The 17,126-nt window shown below is 60.4% G+C and overlaps 2 protein-coding genes across 2 annotated transcripts; one reads left to right on the forward strand and one right to left on the reverse strand.

The window, feature by feature from the left end:
* Positions 1 to 2,939: 2,939 nt before the first annotated feature.
* Positions 2,940 to 7,172, reverse strand: LOC104697435 (cytochrome P450 1A5-like). The gene is made up of 7 exons (XM_010412291.4): positions 6,987 to 7,172; positions 5,522 to 6,405; positions 4,789 to 4,915; positions 4,187 to 4,276; positions 3,976 to 4,099; positions 3,695 to 3,781; positions 2,940 to 3,441 (listed from the first exon to the last, which is right to left on the reverse strand). Exons 2-7 carry the CDS (start codon positions 6,377 to 6,379, stop codon positions 3,135 to 3,137), a joined length of 1,593 nt encoding a protein of 530 aa, XP_010410593.4. The 5' UTR covers positions 6,380 to 6,405; positions 6,987 to 7,172; the 3' UTR covers positions 2,940 to 3,134.
* A 3,617-nt stretch (positions 7,173 to 10,789) lies between these two features.
* LOC104697434 (cytochrome P450 1A4) lies at positions 10,790 to 16,427 on the forward strand. The gene is made up of 7 exons (XM_039558015.1): positions 10,790 to 10,913; positions 12,077 to 12,960; positions 13,141 to 13,267; positions 13,494 to 13,583; positions 13,671 to 13,794; positions 14,231 to 14,317; positions 15,792 to 16,427. The coding sequence occupies exons 1-7, from the start codon at positions 10,805 to 10,807 to the stop codon at positions 16,096 to 16,098; spliced, it is 1,728 nt and encodes a 575-aa protein (XP_039413949.1). The 5' UTR covers positions 10,790 to 10,804; the 3' UTR covers positions 16,099 to 16,427.
* Positions 16,428 to 17,126: the final 699 nt, after the last annotated feature.

A 17,126-nucleotide genomic window follows, 5' to 3' on the forward strand; every position in this document is an offset into this window, starting at 1 on the left:
GTACCTCCAAAGGCACAGGGCAATCAACCGGCCCAAATGTGAGGGCCGGGAGGAGGGAGGAGGAAAAAGGGTTCACACTGATTTGGGAGCCCCACTGGAGCAGAGCCATGTGCCAGGTTTAATGTGCCCAGCTCCTTCAGGTCAAGCTCAGTTGCTTCCACAGGTTCAACCAGCATGGATTGGAGAACCAGCATCTTCCTCACCCACCGCAGAGGGAAGGTCCTCACCACTTCGCCCGGGGAAGGTCCCACCAGCTCATGGAGGCTGAGCGGAAATTTTTTTTTCCTCAAAAAGGCAGAAACCAGCGTGGAGTTCAAGGCATGGCAGAGCCCAGTGGGGATGCAAAGAGAAAGATGGTGTTGGGGGGTTTCCTTCTGTCACCAGTGCTGGGGACAACCAGCAAAAGTGAGACACACATCCATGGGGAGATGGCTCCTGATAACAGACCTCAAACAGCCAAAGGAACGCAATTAGAAATCAGATTCACTTTCAATCAGGAGGGCCATTAAATATTAGTGCAACTCCTCTCTTCCAGCCATGAGGAAGAGACACAAATGATCGTTCTGGCCCGTTCTGGGGCTGGGGACTGACTTTCCGAGCGAGGAGATGCCAGCAGCCGGGGTGTCTCAGCTAGGGGGAGAGGTGTGTGTGTGCCCAGACCTCGTCCTGCAGGAATGAGGGTGCTGGCAGCGTTGCCCCGCTTTGGAAGGGGAGCTGCAGCCCTGCTGCCATGGCTGGCCTCATGACTCATTCAAAACCGACCTTAGCAGCAATTGGCCATGGAGTGATCAAAGCTCCCCTGGCTTATCACCGCCCCATTCCAGTAACGAAATTCCAGCTCGCAGACTGCCCGGGGTGTAATTGGAGGGCTTAATTGAGGAAGGTCATTAGGGGCAGCAAAGATAGGGGAACTGGAGCCTCTTACCCACTGTGAGCTACTGAGGCTTTCACGGCTGTGATGGTGAAAAGGGGAGGTTCAGGTGGGATATCAAAGAAAGGTTCTTCCCCCAGAGGGTGGCTGGGCACTGAACAGGCTCTCCAGGCTGCCAGAGCTCCAGGAGCGTTTGGACAATGCTCTGAGGCACAGGGTGGGATTGTTGGGGTGTCTGTGCAGGGCTGGGAGCTGGACTCGATGATCCTTGGGGTCCTTTCCAGCTCAGATTCTATTCTATGATTTTATGGACTCCAGCAGGAAAACTGGGGCCTCACGTGGGGTCTGGACTGCTGGACGGGATGTCCAAGGAGAGGTGAGTATGCAGGGACACCAGACCGAGGGCTCAGGGGTCCCTCCTGCCTTTGCAAAAGGCCTGGAAAGGTCTTCCACAGCTCCGTGGGATGGCTCCATCAGCATCAAGAGAGGGAGAGGTGCTGAATGTAGATGGGGAGTTACAAAGTGGCTGCTCTGCCTCCGACCCCATGAGGAGAGGGGAAGGAAAAGCGCCTGCCCATTCCTCTCCCCTCCAGCCTCTTCCCTTCCCCTGCTCCATCCTGACACAGGGGTGACTTCAGCCCTTGATGAATGGATCCTGGGGAGACCTTCCACCAGCAAGAGGCTGTTCCACCCCACTAATGTTAATATTAAGCTGCTTATCTGCCCCGGGGCTATAAAACTCTCATCTCCAAAGGGGGAAAAAAATTCCTGCTGTCCTTTATATCTGCTCCTGCTTATTGCAGCCTTATCAGCACGCCCAGCCAGCCTGCAGGGCAAGGGAGTCACGCAATGGCTGCAGCAAACGAGGCCTGTGGTCCCACAGCGGGCCCAGCATCGCGTGTCCCTGCTGCAGCGGAGTCGCCGGGCCAAGTCCACCCCACGGGGACAGCGTGGCACCGAGGAGTCCCTGGCAGTCCCACTGCTCCCCTGAGCCACCAAGTGAGGCACTGAGATCCACCTCCAGGGGATGGTCCGGTTTCCCCTGCAGCAGGTGAATGCTGGCTTTGGGATGTCCCTTGTGGGAAGTGGATTTGTGACTCTGTTGCATTGCTCTGTGTCCTTTTTGTAGTTGGTGGAGCTGTTATTTGGCTGGTGAACCTCGTGAGTTGTCCTAAAGCAGGACCTGGACAGACAAAGCCAATCCTTTTCCCCCAGGCTGGTTTAGCGGGTCTGGACAAGCCGGAATCTCCCTGAAGTCTTGGGCAATCGACTTCCCCATTCCCATCCCCACCACGCTTTAATTTCTGTCTCTTCTGGGAAGCTTTTGTGCAACGTGCGATGAGTGATCGGCATTCGGACATCTCTGGTTGGAGCCGCACTGCTCGGGGTCTGGGGCTGGGGGGCAGAATCCTCCCTGGGATATGGGTTCAGGAGCAGAGCGTGCTGTGCCGGGGGCTGTGCTCATTCCCGTGCCATCGCTGCCGGGCTGGCTGGCTGGGTGGCTCTGTGTGCAAGCTGCAGAGAAGGAGGCATCTGCCTCTGCTGGCATGGGCTGACTGGCGGCCAATGTAAACTCTTGGGTTTGAGCTGGAGCAATTCCTGTTCTCATTCTCCTCCTGCCATGAAAACACCTTTGTTCCAGCCCGGAAGAGCAGCAGCTTGGCTTTCTCAGCAGCAAGGGCTGAAGGTGTCCTTCCTGGTGTCCTTCACATGTCCTTCCTTGTGTCCTTCAGGACCAGCACTGACCGTGGTGAAGGAGGTGGTTGAAGGCTCAGGTTCCACCTAGGGAGGTTTTGGATATTGGGGAAATTTCTTCACCCTAAAGGCAGTCAGTGGTGGAGTCACCATCCCTGGGGGTGTTAAAACATGTGGATGTGGCACGTGGGGACACGGGTTAGTGGTGGCCTTGGCAGTGCTGGGCTTGATGATGTTAAAGCCTTTTCCAACCTGAAGAATTCTGTGATTCTGTGATTCTGACACACTGATGGGGGCTGTGGGGTTACGGCCTGGGTTGGCTGTCCTTCACCTGCCCGAGAGCTGTTCTGAAAGGGTACAGTCTGAGACTAGATGTGGTGGAATGGCCAACATTTAATGGAATATCCAACACTAGGAACACCGGGAAACAAAAAAGGCAAGAATTGCTACAAAACGAAGCAGATAAAACAGGAGTCCCGATGGTTTCAGTTTATTACATCAGCCCCACAAATTTGTTCCAGACCCAGCTCTGCCGCAAGGACACCCTGGAGATGTCTGCTCCCACCGCTCAGCTCCTGCTCTTCACAGGAAAGCGCTGCCTGACCTGGAAGTGCTCACACCTCTTGTGCTTCAGGGCCAGGCCATAGAGCGGGGTCATGTCCACCTCGGTGCCCTCACAGACGCTGAATTCCAGCTGTTGGAGCAGGGTGGCCAGGAAGAGGAACACCTGCCACCTGGCGATGGTCTCCCCGATGCACTTCCTCTTCCCCAGCCCGAACATCAGCACCTTCTCCCCGTCCTCTTTGTTCACCTTGGTCCCATCAGCACTGAGGAAACGCTCAGGATTGAAGGTTTCTGGGTCTTTCCAAAGCTTCCTGGAAGGGAAACCATCAGGTGTTGAGATGGTTTCTCCTGGTCATGGGTGTAGGGGGGACACTGGAAGGAGGGAACTGGCGGGAAGAGCATCCCTGAATTTAACAGGGCCCTCTGTTTGCTGCCTTTTCTCTGCAGGCAGGCTGACCCCACTCCTGCCCAGGAAGAGAATTGTGCGGGAAGGGACCTGTTTGTGACTGCAGGAAGGGACCTGCTTGTCACCGCAGGAGGGGTGGTGCCTCACAAGGGACTTACTCGTCGTGGTTCACTTGCCACTGGTTGATGAACACGCAGCGACCCTTTGGGATGTAGAACCCGTTCAACACCGTGTCCTGGGTCGTGCTGGGGAGAGAAAAGACAGAGAGCTGGGCAAGGCCAAAGGTTCTCCTGCATCCTCAGGGGACTGTCAGGCTGCTCCTGATGCTGCTGAGGGAAGGGTGTGACCCACGGGGGTGGTTTTGAGTCCTCCACGAGCCATAACAAGGTGCCTCAAGGCCACCTCGTCCCTGGAGCAGCTCTGCCAGCCCAGCCCGTACCTGTGTGGGATGGCGAAGGGCACGAAGGAGGAATGCCTGAACATCTCCAGGATAAAGGCTTCTGTGTAGGGCAGCGTGCCCCGGTCCGACAGCCGTGGCCGCCTCTCCCGCCCGATGGTCTGGTCTGGGGGAGGTGGAGAGCGGGAAGAGGGTCAGGATCAGGGCTGACCAGAGAGGTTTGGCCCTGTAGGAAGGTGGTTCATGGGCTCACCGAGCTCTTCCTGGATCCTCTTCTGGATGCTGGGGTCCGTCACGAGATACATGAGGCTCCAGGACAGGGCTGTGGTCACAGTGTCGAAGCCTGGGCAAAGAGGACAGGGTGTGGGTGAGCTCAGTGCAACGTCCACCCTGGCCCACGGGCTGACCATCACACGGGGCAGTCTGGAGAGGCTGAGGAGGCAGGGGACATCCCGGACATGCAGCGAGGCTTGGGGCTTTATTCTGCCACAGAAAACTTGGGTAAAATACCCTGCTCTCTCAACCAGTCTTGCTGCTGGGTTGTGTCAGGTTTGTGCAACTCCTCCAGAATTGGGGGAATTTCCACAGCAAGGTGAATCAGCCCACAGACATCTCCCTCAGCCAGGAACCCTGGCCTGTGAGGCTTGGCTGAGCTATAACCCTCGCCCTTCACTTTTCCCAGAGCTGATGTCCCAGACTGGTCTCTAGAGGTATCCCCGGAAGGTCCAGTGAGCAGGAGAGCGAGTGCTTAGACCCACACCAGCTGCCAGGTGTTGGAAAAGGAAGGCTCAGACAGGAGGAGCCAGAGAAAACCTGAGAGCGTCTGCCACAGCTGAGGAAAGGTGGAAAGGATACCTGCTCCAAAGAGGTCATTCACGAGGTTGACAATCTTCTTCTTAGGGATCTGCGTGGCCGCATTCGTTTCCACTTTTTTGTCCAGGCACTGCTGAATGAGGGAGTCGGTGATGTCCCGGATGTTGTTCTGAGAGGAAGGGGAGACAAGGTCATGGCAGCAGGACTGGCAGAGGAGTGGGTGGGGGTTCCTGAGCAGCCCCACCCGGTGCTGGGGGAGTCCCTCAGCTCCCGTGGCCCCCATGGAAACAAGGAGAGAGTTCTCCGAGGAACCTGAGCACAGAGCAGATGTTCAACCACTGGACTGGCTACATCACACAGGGAATGCAGGAGAAGCTGAGAGGCTCATGAAACTGAGTCAGGGGAGGTTCAGGTTGGACACCAGGGAAAGGTTCTTCCCCCAGAGTGTGGCTGGGCACTGAACAGGCTCCCCAGGGAATGGGCACAGCCCCAAGGCTGCCAGAGCTCCAGGAGCGTTTGGACAATGCTCTGAGGCACAGGGTGCGATTGCTGAGGTGTCTGTGCAGGGCCAGGAGCTAGACTCAATGATCCTGGAGCCCCTTCCAGCTTAGGAAATCCCATGACTGTACAATATTCCATGATTCTGTGAGAAGGAGGACTGGGGAGAGACAATGGCCATTGCTGCTTGGCTGCGAGAACAAAAACACCTGCTGATAGAGACGGGAGGAGAGCAGGGACGCACCTTGGTGCAGGTGAGGGACCTGCAAGCCCTTACCTCGTCGTAGGTCTCGTAGTGCTCCTTGACCCTCTTCTGCAGGAAGCTGAGCAAGTACCTGTTGAAGTCTATAAACAATTTCATGCTGCAGCTGGGGAGGTACTGGAGCAGGGGGATGAAGTCAGCGGGGTTGCCAGCAGCAGCCACATCAGTGAAGTCCTGAGCTGAATTCACCAGGCTGAGCAGCTCCTGGTCGTCGTGCTCGTAGCGCTTGCCGAAGCACATGGCACAGATGACATTGGCCACTGACACCATCAGGTACCGGTGGGGGTCAAACCTCTTCTCCTCCTCCATCAGCTGCAGGAATTTGGTGACCAGGTACTCGGCCTCCTTGGACACGTGCTCCTCCAGCAGGCAGGTGGAGGACGAGGTGGGGCTGGGGGCGATGGAGAAGCTCTTCAGGGCGCTCTGGGCCAGCTTCCTGCGCGCTTTCCACACCTCCCCGGAGTCGGGGCTGAACGTCAGGCTCTGCCCATCCGTGACAAAGCGGAAGCTGTAGAGGTCCGGGCGGCCCATGAAGTCCTCTCCTTGCTTGACCAGGGCTTGCCTGATGGTGTCCAGCCCGCTGAGCACCAGCACGGGCCGCGTGCCGATCCGCACCTCCATCACGTCCCCGTACTGCCGGCTCAGCCGCGTCAGCGCCAGGTGCGTGTCCTTGCGCAGCTCCAGCAAGTTCCCCACCATGGGATACCCTCGGGGGCCCGGCGGCCTCTGCAGCCCCTTGGGCACGGGCTGCTGCTGCTGCAGCCGCTGGAGCAGCAGGAACACCAGGCAGAACGCGGCAGCCACCAGCAGCACCTCGCTGGCCGACACCGCACCGTGGCTCCCCGCCGCCAGCGACATCGCAGCCTTCAGCATCGCCGCCGGTGCTTTAGGGAGCCGCCCTAAAGGAGGCAAGCAGAGCGAGGGGAAGGGCCCGCATCAGCGAGGGGCTGCGTGCTCTGCGTGTTCCTGACAGCGGCACGGGCAGCGAGAGCCCTTGAGCAGCTCAGCGGCTGGAGCTGCCCCTGCAGCACCGGGGCTTTCCAGGGGCACAGCTGGAGACCTGAAGAGACTCCAAATACACCCACCCATCCCCTAAGGGGCTCATCGACTCCCTGGGCCTTCAGTGACACCCCTCTCCCCACAGAAGACCCAAGCCCCCAGTGGCGCAGCCGTGGCTCCTGCCCTTGTCTTGTGGATCAAGGCATGGAAAACTGCAGCTCAGCAAATCCCAGGGAAGCAGGAGGAGAGGAACAGCGGCTCCTCTGTGAATGTGGTTCCAGGACTACCAAACCCATGAGGAGTCACAGCCACGAGGATGGACCTGCCAGCCACGAGTCCTGGGGGACACGGGGAGCAGGGGTGCCGCAGGGCTGCTCTGTGAGAGCACACAGCTCACTGGGTGAGCAGGGAGACCCAGACATGGCCTTCCCGGTCCTGTATCCGTGTTCTACCCCCCCACCACACACAGGCTGTCTCCTACCTGCAGGTCCTTGGGTTGGTTTCACTGCCCAGGGCTCCCAGCACAGATTGGCAGAGAGTGCCTGGCGCTGGGAGCAGGGGGGATTCTCCTCTGTCTCCTGAGCCTTCTTGTCCTGTCACCTCATTCTCCTCTGCCTGGTCCTTCTTCTGTCACCTGGAAGTCCACGACTCTCCAAGCTCTCCCCTCACTGCACCGCTGGGTATTTATCTCCAGAGGGGCTCCAGAAGCCCTTGGGAATAGCTACCCATTAACAAATGGGGCCGAGCCTGGCTGGAGCCTGCCCAAGAAGCCAGGGAGGAGCCTTTCTCCTCTCCAACAGGCTCTGGGGCATGAATGGTGACTTCTCCTCCTGCCCAGGGCCCTAGAGCCTGCAGTGGGGAGGCAGAAGGGGGTCCCTAGGACAGGGCGGAAGAAGGGGGTCCCTAAGCCCTGCCTTGGGGAGGATGTAGGACATGCTCTCAGCATCACATCCCTATGGAATGTGGGTGCCAGCATTTCCCCAAAAAACTTTTCTGGGCTGGCCAGACTGTTCCCAGCAGCCTGAGAGGGCTGTCACCTCCATGGCCACTCTGGAGGTGCTGGGAGCTGCAGGCTGTGAGCGAGGGGAGGCGTTTGCAGCAAGGCATCCCCAGCCCTCCCCATCCATCCCTGGGGAATCATCCGGCAGCTCCCACGTCCCGGTAGCGGTGGCAGCAGGATCATCCGGGCCGGGGGCAGAGCCAGGGCCAGGTTAACGATTGCCCAGGTTTGCGTGAGAAGGCAGCTGGCTCGCTTCCCCCGGCTCCTCCGGGGCAAACAGGCAGCGAGGAGGAGGAGTGGCGGGGCAGAGGGGAGGAGGTGAGCCCGGCAGATAGGAGAGGTGAAGGGGCAGCACGGGGCAAGGCTGGGGCGGTTCATCCCCCCGAAAGCACTGGGTGACACCCGATGGGGAAATGCTCGAGCCAGCAGGGCTGTGGCTCTTGCCAGGGCAAAATTCAGGGGAGTTTGGCAAGTGCAGCTGGGATGAGCAGGAATGAGCCAAAGCTTTTGGGGTTTGGCCCGAAGTTGCACTCAATCTCTGAAAATTCCAGTGGGAATTTGGCCCAGGTAAAAGCTGAGCTAATATTTAATAAAGGCTTTCAACATCTGGTCTAATCGGGCTCGTTAATAGCAATGACGCCGTTCATTAATGTTTGTCAGGAACAGTTACAAAACCTCCGCTGCTCATATTCCTGCTGATAACTCCCAGGAACGCCGCAGCCCTCCCTTGGGAACGCTTTTGGGGAGGCAGGCTGCAGGAGCAGGGCTTGCCTGGCAAGCTGGATCCAGCCAGCGTCTCCCATCCCCGTGGATCTACCCTGATCCATGGGGTTGGGGGTGGAGGGGCTGGGTGAGTCCCCCAGCAGCATTTCAGACCTTGGTGGCCCTTGTGCTGATGCTGAACCCACCGACTCCCCATCCATCATATCCCAAAGCTCTGGAGAAGCTGGGGAGGGTCCCGGCGAGGTTCCCCAGGACCCACCTGCCCCTCCTTCTCCCCTTCCCAGCCCTCCCCGGCTCCTCGGTGGCTGCCAAGCCCTGCGAGGGCAGGGTGCCTCCTGATGGGAACAGCGTTAAGAGCGGCTGCCTTGCGTGCCAGGCAGCCTCACACCCCAAAAACACCCCCTCACCCCGGCTGCCGCCCCTCGCCGAGCCCGCGGATCCCTGGAGCCGCCTGGGAGCAGCCGCGGGGACGCTGCCGGCCCCCTGCCCCGGATGGGTCTTGCGCTCCCGTCCGCGGGCCACCATCCGTGCCAGGCTGTGCGTGCAAGGACAGGCGGCAGCGGGAGGGTGACGGTGCCCGCGCACGAGGGACACGGACCTGTGGGGGACACGGAGGGTGCGGGCATCCCGGAGCGCGTCCCCGCACACGGATGCGGCTCCGTGCGTGCAAGGCGCGTGTGCAGCCTGTCCGTGCGCAGGGACAGCGGGCGGGCGCTCGCACCGGCGCCGGAGGGACGTGGGGACACTGGCACAAGCACACAGCGTGCCCACGCGCGTCCTACGAGGTGCCTCGGTGCCAGAGACATCCCCGGCCGGGGTTTAGGGACACCCTGACGCGTGTCCCGAGCCGTGGGGCACGTTTGTGACATTTGTGGTCAGCCCTGCAGCGTGGGGCACGGGTCAGTGTGGCCTTGGGCTGCGAGGGGACGTTTCAGGTGGCACGACTGGCACCTCCTCGCTTTGCACTTCCCTCTATCCCACTCGCGGCTGGTAAGGGCTGGGATGACTGTGTCCTGTCGAGGGGACACAAATGACAGGGGCACTGCTGTCCTCTTGCGGGTCATGCCGCATCCTGTGGCAGAGGGCACCCCTCTTAACCCCGACGATGTCCCCGGGGCTGGGGACCCCTCACAGCCTCCTCAGCACCCAGCCAGCCGGGGGGGAAACTGATCCTGAGCTGATCCTGAGCTGCTCCGGCGCCGCCTTGACCCCGGGCCAGGCTCCTGGACGTGAGGCCACCGCCCTGGTCCTTTAAAAACCATTTCCCCCCCCCACACCCATAGCGTGACTGCGAGTGACCGGGGCGGCCCTCCCGGGTCTGGCCGGAGCCCCTTCGCACGCGATGTCCCTAATGTCACCTCTGAGACCCCCCGGCGGGGCGGGACCCCCTGGCCTATCTCCCGCCTCGCGGCAGCTGGGCTGGGAGCAACGATGCGGACGGAGGGGGGCAGGATTTGGGAGCGAGCTGGTTCCCCTTGTCCTCCTTGAAGGGCAGGACCTGGCCTGTCACCCCGTGGGGACCGAGGTTGGGGGCTGCAAACTCTGCCTGAGCCCCCATTTGGGCACCGAACATCACGCCCCCGACGTGCCCCCCGTCCCTTCGGCTGCACCCTCTGCCCCATCCCAGCCCCACCTCGCCCCTCGGGTCGCCCTGTCCCCAGGGAACAGAGGTGACAGAGGGCACGGCGGCTTCTCACGCGAACCTGGACAATCTTTAACCGGGCCGGGGCAGCCAGGACCGTGACCCCCGGGGCTGCCCCGCCGCTCACGTCCCCACGGGGACCCTATGGAGTCTGTGGGGTGGTCCCGCAGCGTGAGGTGGGGGGACACGCTCGGAGCCGGTGGCCCCCGCTCTGCTTTACCGGGCGCACCGGCGGCGGGATGGCCAAAGCCCCCGCGGAGCTGTGCGATGGCTTCGGCCCCGCGGCGGCTGGTCCACGCTCATCCCCGCGTGTACGCGGAGCCCCGCGGGGGCTGCATGCCCCGGTCCCCCCCTCCTGCCCGGCACCGCGCGCCCCGGGACGCTTTTCCCACGCTCCCGCTGTCCCCACGGCTCCGGACACCGCGGATGTCCCGGGGCTGCGGGCACCGGGGCGAGGGGGCGCGGCTGGGGGTGTATGGAACCCTCTGTGGCTGGGGGGGAGCAGGGCAGCCGGGGCACCCCCCGGGGGGGTCCTGGGGAGCAGCGGGGCGCGGGACCGGCGCCTTTAAGATCCTGCCGGTAGCGTGACTGGAGTGACCGGGGCGGTGCGGGTTTACCCAAACATCCCGCCCGCTTCGCACGCGATGCCCGCCCCGGGCTGGAACCCACGGGCGGCACCGATACCACCCCCCCACCCCCGCACCCCACGCCACGACCTCTCGGGACCCCCCCTCCCTCCCTCCCTCCCTAAGCCTCGCCGCGCCCGCCTCGCAGCCTCCCCTCGGGGATGCGCGGGGAGCGGGGGTCCCGCAGCCCACGCGTGGGGGGAGCCCCGGGGAAGGGGGGGACCGGGTCTGGGGGGGGGTCCGGGGTGTTCTTGGGGAGTCGTGGGTCACGTGACGGGAGGCGGCCGGGCCAATCAGCGCGCGGGGCGATGCATATAAAGCAGGAGCCGCGGGGAGCGGGCACCTGCCGCGGGATCGGGCCCTCCCGCCGCGCCGCGCCGAGCCGAGCCGCGCCGAGCCGAGCCGAGCCGAGCCGAGGTGAGTACCGGACGCGGACAGGGGCCGGGGGGCACTTCCAGCTCCCCCAGGGCACCGCCGAGGGCCCCACCCCCTTTCCGAGCAGCAGCATCCTTCCCTTACCTGTTGGAAGGTGGCTTCTGCGGGGTGCCGGGGGTAATTCTCCCCTCATGGGTCTTCCCGCTGCTGAGCGCTGGGAAAGGGTTCCAGCTGGGCTTCAGCCACTGCGGGGCAAGGTCCCAACAGCCCCCCAGAATCCTCCCCCCAGGGGTGTCCTGTGGGGGGGCTGTGGCACCCCGCCAGACCCAAGGGGATGTGGGATTTGGCAGCCAACCTCCTCCCACCCCTGCTCGGGGTTTTCTGAAGGATTTAGTGCTGTGAGGAGCTGGGAGTTGGACCCGATGATCCTTATGAGTCCCTTCCAACTTGAGGGACTCTATGATCCCCTGGTTCCTGACAGAGCTGGGAGCGGGGAGCACCCATCCCTCTGGTCCCCGCTGCAGCCGGGGTTATTTCTCACAGCCGTCGATCTTTGGGACGATTCCTGGCACTGCTGTGTTCAGCTTGCTGGCGAGTGGTGGCTCGGTGTCTCGAATCAGGATCAGCTCTCCTCTAGTCATGCACTCCGGAAAAGACTTTGAGGAGAAAAGAGAGGTCCTGGGGTTAAGAGATCACCTTTTCTTCCCTGGCACGCATAGAAAAAGTTGGGGGACCTATTCCTCCCAGTCCTGGCTAGCAAAAAGCCTGCTTTTTAGCTCAAGGAGTTTTCCAAAGTGCAGAAAAGTGTGGCAAGTGTGGATCAGAAGCGAAGCCCAGCTCTGCTGCTGTCCTGTCCTGCGCTGTCGCTGCTCCAAGTGTCTCAGCCCAGACACCTGCCCCAGTTCCTAATGCCTCTTTGGTTTATTCCTGAGGGGCTCTGCGTGCCAGTCTAAGGATCTGCTGCGGGGAAAGGGGTGTCACTAAGCCTCTGGGGGGCTGATGAGCCCCTTAGGGGATGGGTGGGTGTATTTGGAGTCTCTTCAGGTCTCCAGCTGTGCCCCTGGAAAGCCCCGGTGCTGCAGGGGCAGCTCCAGCCGCTGAGCTGCTCAAGGGCTCTCGCTGCCCGTGCCGCTGTCAGGAACACGCAGAGCACGCAGCCCCTCGCTGATGCGGGCCCTTCCCCTCGCTCTGCTTGCCTCCTTTAGGGCGGCTCCCTAAAGCACCGGCGGCGATGCTGAAGGCTGCGATGTCGCTGGCGGCGGGGAGCCACGGTGCGGTGTCGGCCAGCGAGGTGCTGCTGGTGGCTGCCGCGTTCTGCCTGGTGTTCCTGCTGCTCCAGCGGCTGCAGCAGCAGCAGCCCGTGCCCAAGGGGCTGCAGAGGCCGCCGGGCCCCCGAGGGTATCCCATGGTGGGGAACTTGCTGGAGCTGCGCAAGGACACGCACCTGGCGCTGACGCGGCTGAGCCGGCAGTACGGGGACGTGATGGAGGTGCGGATCGGCACGCGGCCCGTGCTGGTGCTCAGCGGGCTGGACACCATCAGGCAAGCCCTGGTCAAGCAAGGAGAGGACTTCATGGGCCGCCCGGACCTGCCCAGTTTCCACTACATCTCCAACGGGCAGAGCCTGACGTTCAGCCCCGACTCCGGGGAGGTGTGGAAAGCGCGCAGGAAGCTGGCCCAGAGCGCCCTGAAGAGCTTCTCCATCGCCCCCAGCCCCACCTCGTCCTCCACCTGCCTGCTGGAGGAGCACGTGTCCAAGGAGGCCGAGTACCTGGTCACCAAATTCCTGCAGCTGATGGAGGAGGAGAAGAGGTTCGACCTGAACCAGTACCTGGTGGTGTCAGTGGCCAATGTCATCTGTGCCATGTGCTTCGGCAAGCGCTACGAGCACGACGACCAGGAGCTGCTCAGCGTGGTGCACCTCAGCAATGAATTTGGGGAGGTGGCTGGGGGCGGCCACCCCGCCGACTTCATCCCCCTGCTCCGGTACCTCCCCAGCCGCACCATGGAGCTCTTCAAGGACATCAACAGGCGCTTCAACGCCTTTGTGCAGAAAATTGTGCAGGAGCATTACACCAGCTTTGATAAGGTAAGGGCTTGGGTGCTCTGGGATGTGGGTGGAGATGTTTGCAAGTCCCCCTGCCTGGCCCGGTAAAGGCCCTTGGAGCGCTCCGAGCTGCGGTTATTCCCCCCGAGCCAGCACTATCTAGGGCAGGTTTCCCCGCCCCTGTGTGTCCGTGGTGTCCCTGAGCTCCTGGCTCTTCCCCAGGAGCACATCCGGGACATCACAGACTCGCTGATCGGGCACTGCCAGGAGAAGAGCGTCGGGGAGGATGCCCACGTCCAGCTCTCCAACGAGAAGATCATCCACATCGTCAACGACCTCTTTGGGGCAGGTGGGAATGGTTCTGAGGGCACAGCTGGAGGCTGGGAGGGGACATGGAGCTGCTGGCGTTGGCCACGTTTGGGTGTGTGAAGCTGCTGTTGGGCGCCCTCCTGAGAAGTGACCGGAGCTTTCTGGCGGCAGCTGATGGGGGAACAAACATCTGGGGTGGTGGAATCTGAAATACCCCCTCACCTGTCCTCTTGTGGTAAATAAATGCCTTGTCCATGCCTGTCCAGGCTTCGACACTGTGGCCACAGCCCTGTCCTGGAGCCTCATGTACGTTGCCTTGTACCCCGACATCCAGAAGAGGATCCAGGAAGAGCTCGGTGAGCCCATGAACCACCTTCCTACAGGGCCAAACCTCTCTGGTCAGCCCTGATCCTGACCCTCTTCCCGCTCTCCACCTCCCCCAGACCAGACCATCGGGCGGGAGAGGCGGCCGCGGCTGTCGGACCGGGGCACGCTGCCCTACACAGAAGCCTTTATCCTGGAGATGTTCAGGCATTCCTCCTTCGTGCCCTTCACCATCCCACACAGGTACGGGCTGGAGCAGCTGACACCTTATTTGGGGGTTTTTTTGGAGTGGTTTTCTGGGAGGTGCCATTTTGGCAGGGAATCGATCCCTGTGAGGGGGAAATATTCCAGCTTGTTGCCCTTTTGTTTTGAGGGTGGTTTCACCCCAAAAATCTTTGCTGGCAGAATGCCCCTGGCTTTATATTTCTTCCTGCCTGGGCAGAAACTACATCACAACTCCTCTGGAATGAGCTGTGAAATGAAACTGGAATTTTTCTGCTGGAGGAAAGTGTACCCAAGGCTATTTAATCTCCCGAATATAATCTGGGGTATTTCCTAGCCAGTCCTAAGGGCACAAATAGGGCTTGGAAGATGAAACCCTGGCAGGACTCGCCAGGCTTCGACTCGTCACGGAGCTGTGGTCTCCTCTAATGTCCCTTTCCTCCCGTGTCTCCTTCAGCACGACAAAAGCCACGGTGCTGAACGGCTACTACATCCCCAAGGACACCTGCGTGTTCATCAACCAGTGGCAAGTGAACCACGATGAGTGAGTATTCCAACCCCCCCTGCTCATCTGGGCTGCCCTGGGTTCTCTTGGCACTCAGATGACGCTGATCCTTGTGCCAAAAAATGACTGGATCACGTAGGAAAAGGCAGGTTGGACCAAAAACAGTGTGGGTTTGAGGCTGAGCTCAGCCTTGGCTCTCCTGGGCATGGAGCTGGTCCAGCTTGACTTGGCCCCCGGTTCAGCAGCTCCCCAATAGCAGGGCTTACCCACTTTATGTGGAAGCTCAGGCTGCTGGATAGTCAGGGATCAGTCGATCCTGCTGCCAAGCAGGTCCTGTGATCCGAGCTGGCAGCTCTGGATGTGCTCAATGGGAATTGCTTGGTTCCCTTTTGAAGGGAGAAAAATGTTGTGACGTGACCCTGTTCCACTCGATGGGCTCGTGTTGTCACAAGCTTTGGGAATGACGGGGAGGGGCTGGAAAGCAGAGCCCCATCCTGCCCCTGCACCGCTCCCCAGCAGAGACATTCCAGGGGGAAGGAAGTTAAGGCTTGGTCCAGGAGGTGATTCCCAGATGGGGTATTTGGATCAAAGCTCAAGATATTCATATCCAAATACCCCAAGAGGCTGGAAAGCTTCCAATATTCCTTCTGCTCCTGCAGGAGCATGGAGTGGGAATGCTGTCCTTGGGGCAGAGAGGATTCCACACATCCAAGCAGAAATTCCCAGCTCAGACACTGTTAAATCCTGCCTGGCACCTCCCAGCAGCCCATCTGGGACAGGTTGGGCAGTTCTGCTGAGAGGATTCAAAAAGGGAAAACCCTCTGGTCTCGGTTTCTGCTCTCTGAAGGGCTGCTGGCTGACCCCTGTGCTGAAGCTGCAGCTTCTCTGGCTGTTGTACACCGAATTAAATCCACCTCCGGTGCCTGCCCAGGCAAACACAGCCCGAGCCTGAAACAGGGGTTTCAATAGCCTGAGCTGATGGAGTCTGACATGGATTTGGCGTTTCAGATCAGGGAGGGAGCTTGCCAAGGGCTGTTTGGGATGATGGAGTGGGGCAGCGCTGCATGGCTTCTCCCTGCAAGGACAGGCTTTGTCACCGACCCCATCGCAGGGGGTCAGAACTGTCACACTGCCCGAGGGCTGGAGCCCCTCTGCTCTGGAGCCAGGACCCGGGGAGGCCTCAGAGCTCCTTCCAGCGCCTAAAGGGGCTCCAAGAGAGCTGGAGAGGGACTGGGGACAATAAGTACCAGCACAAGGAGGAATGGCTTCCCACTGCAGAAGGCACGGTTAGATGGGATATTGGGAAGGAATTGCTCCCTGTGAGGGTGGGGAGGCCCTGGCACAGGGTGCCCAGAGCAGCTGTGGCTACCCCTGGATCCCTGGAAGCGTGTGGAAGTGGAAGGTGTCCCTGCCCATGGCAGGGGGTGGGACTGGACAAGCTTTTATGTCCCCAAACCATTCTGCGATCCTGTGACCAAACAGCTCCCTCAGGAGTGTCTCCTCTCTGCCCCAGGACCCTCTGGAAGGACCCCTCAGCCTTCAACCCCGAGCGGTTCCTGAACCCTGCGGGGACAGAGCTGAGCCGGACAGAGAGCGAGAAGGTGCTGTCCTTCGGCCTGGGCAAGAGGCGCTGCATCGGGGAGGCCATCGGCCGCTGGGAGATCTTCCTCTTCCTCACCACGCTGCTGCAGCAGCTGCACTTCAGCCTGCGGCCCGGCGAGCAGGTGGACGTCACCCCCCAGTACGGACTGACCATGAAGTACAAGAAGTGCGAGTCCTTCCAGATCAAGCAGCGTTTTCCCATGAAAAGCTCTCCGTAAGCTGCTGAGGAAGCGATCCTGGCAGAGGGGATCGCCCTGGCAGCCGGACACTCGGCCTTGCTTTTGCTGAGGCACAGCCCCGCCTCGTGTGGCTTCACTGGAGGCTCGTTCCTCTCCTGGGACTGGGAGCTGGGAGGGATAAAGTCGGCTTTGTGGGGTTCTTCCTGTCCCCGAAGCCAGCTCCATCACCCCTTCCCACGTGGATGCTCACCAGAGGTCTCTTGGAGAGATCCAGGGGATGTTGGAAGGATGTCCTCCATCCGCCACGGGCAGCCCCCTCCATCCAACCATAAATAAAGCTGCAGGTTCCTCCTGCCTGCCCAGCCTTATCCCACAGGCTCAGAGCCTCTTTTCCAAAGCCTCCAGCTCCTCGTGCCAAGGGGAACAGATCCTTCCCGCTGCCTTCGGAAGGGCTCTTGAGGCTGCACCAGCGCCCACCTCGAGGGGACCCGTGCTGGGTGCACCCACACACCCCAACTCCTTGAATGCAAACTCATGGAATGAACTCCTGGGTGCTCCTACCAATAAAAAAAGCCCCAAAATTCCACCAGCAGTGCCACTCACAAACTGAGACCTTAAATCCATCCCTACCATGAAGCCTCCTGGAAAATATCAAAGGACTGGGAAAAAGGGGCAGGGGACAGCAGGACACTCCTGGCTTTCAGACTAACCGCGGATTTGCTGCCTTTTTTAATATCAGGGTTTGTTTTATTTTACCTTATCAAGCAATAGATTTCTATACCCAGACCGGTTAAGGGAACAAGGGTTTGAGGACTGCAGGAGGTGCCTTATGCTGCATTCAGCTTTAGCCAGTGGGAAGGTGAATGGAGCAGCAATTCCTGCCTGTTTGTGCCTGTGTGGAATGCAGCCGTGTGCTGGGATGGAAACCACACAATATTTCTAACCCAATAAATACTTAGATGAAAATTTCTTAAGTCTCTTTCTGGTCTTATTCCACTGGGAAATGATTTTTTTTTTTGGGCGGGGGGGGGGTTAAAAACACCCTACGCCTCCCTATCATCCTTAAA

This window comes from Corvus cornix, chromosome 10 (assembly GCF_000738735.6).
Source record: "Corvus cornix cornix isolate S_Up_H32 chromosome 10, ASM73873v5, whole genome shotgun sequence".
In the NCBI taxonomy this organism is placed as follows: domain Eukaryota; kingdom Metazoa; phylum Chordata; class Aves; order Passeriformes; family Corvidae; genus Corvus; species Corvus cornix.

What these genes read in the sequence shown, in the direction of transcription:
- LOC104697434 (XM_039558015.1), top strand. Translation starts at nt 10,805, where the DNA reads ATGCATATAAAGCAGGAGCCGCGGGGAGCGGGCACCTGCCGCGGGATC. An exon ending in CCGAGCCGAGCCGAGCCGAG is followed by an intron (nt 10,914 to 12,076) that starts GTGAGTACCGGA and finishes TGCCTCCTTTAG; the next exon opens with GGCGGCTCCCTAAAGCACCG. An exon ending in CCCTTCACCATCCCACACAG is followed by an intron (nt 13,795 to 14,230) that starts GTACGGGCTGGA and finishes TGTCTCCTTCAG; the next exon opens with CACGACAAAAGCCACGGTGC.
- LOC104697435 (XM_010412291.4), bottom strand. Translation starts at nt 6,379, where the DNA reads ATGCTGAAGGCTGCGATGTCGCTGGCGGCGGGGAGCCACGGTGCGGTG. An exon ending in CCCTTCGCCATCCCACACAG is followed by an intron (nt 3,782 to 3,975) that starts GTACGGGCTGGG and finishes TTCTCTCCCCAG; the next exon opens with CACGACCCAGGACACGGTGT. An exon ending in TGGCAAGTGAACCACGACGA is followed by an intron (nt 3,442 to 3,694) that starts GTAAGTCCCTTG and finishes TTTCCCTTCCAG; the next exon opens with GAAGCTTTGGAAAGACCCAG.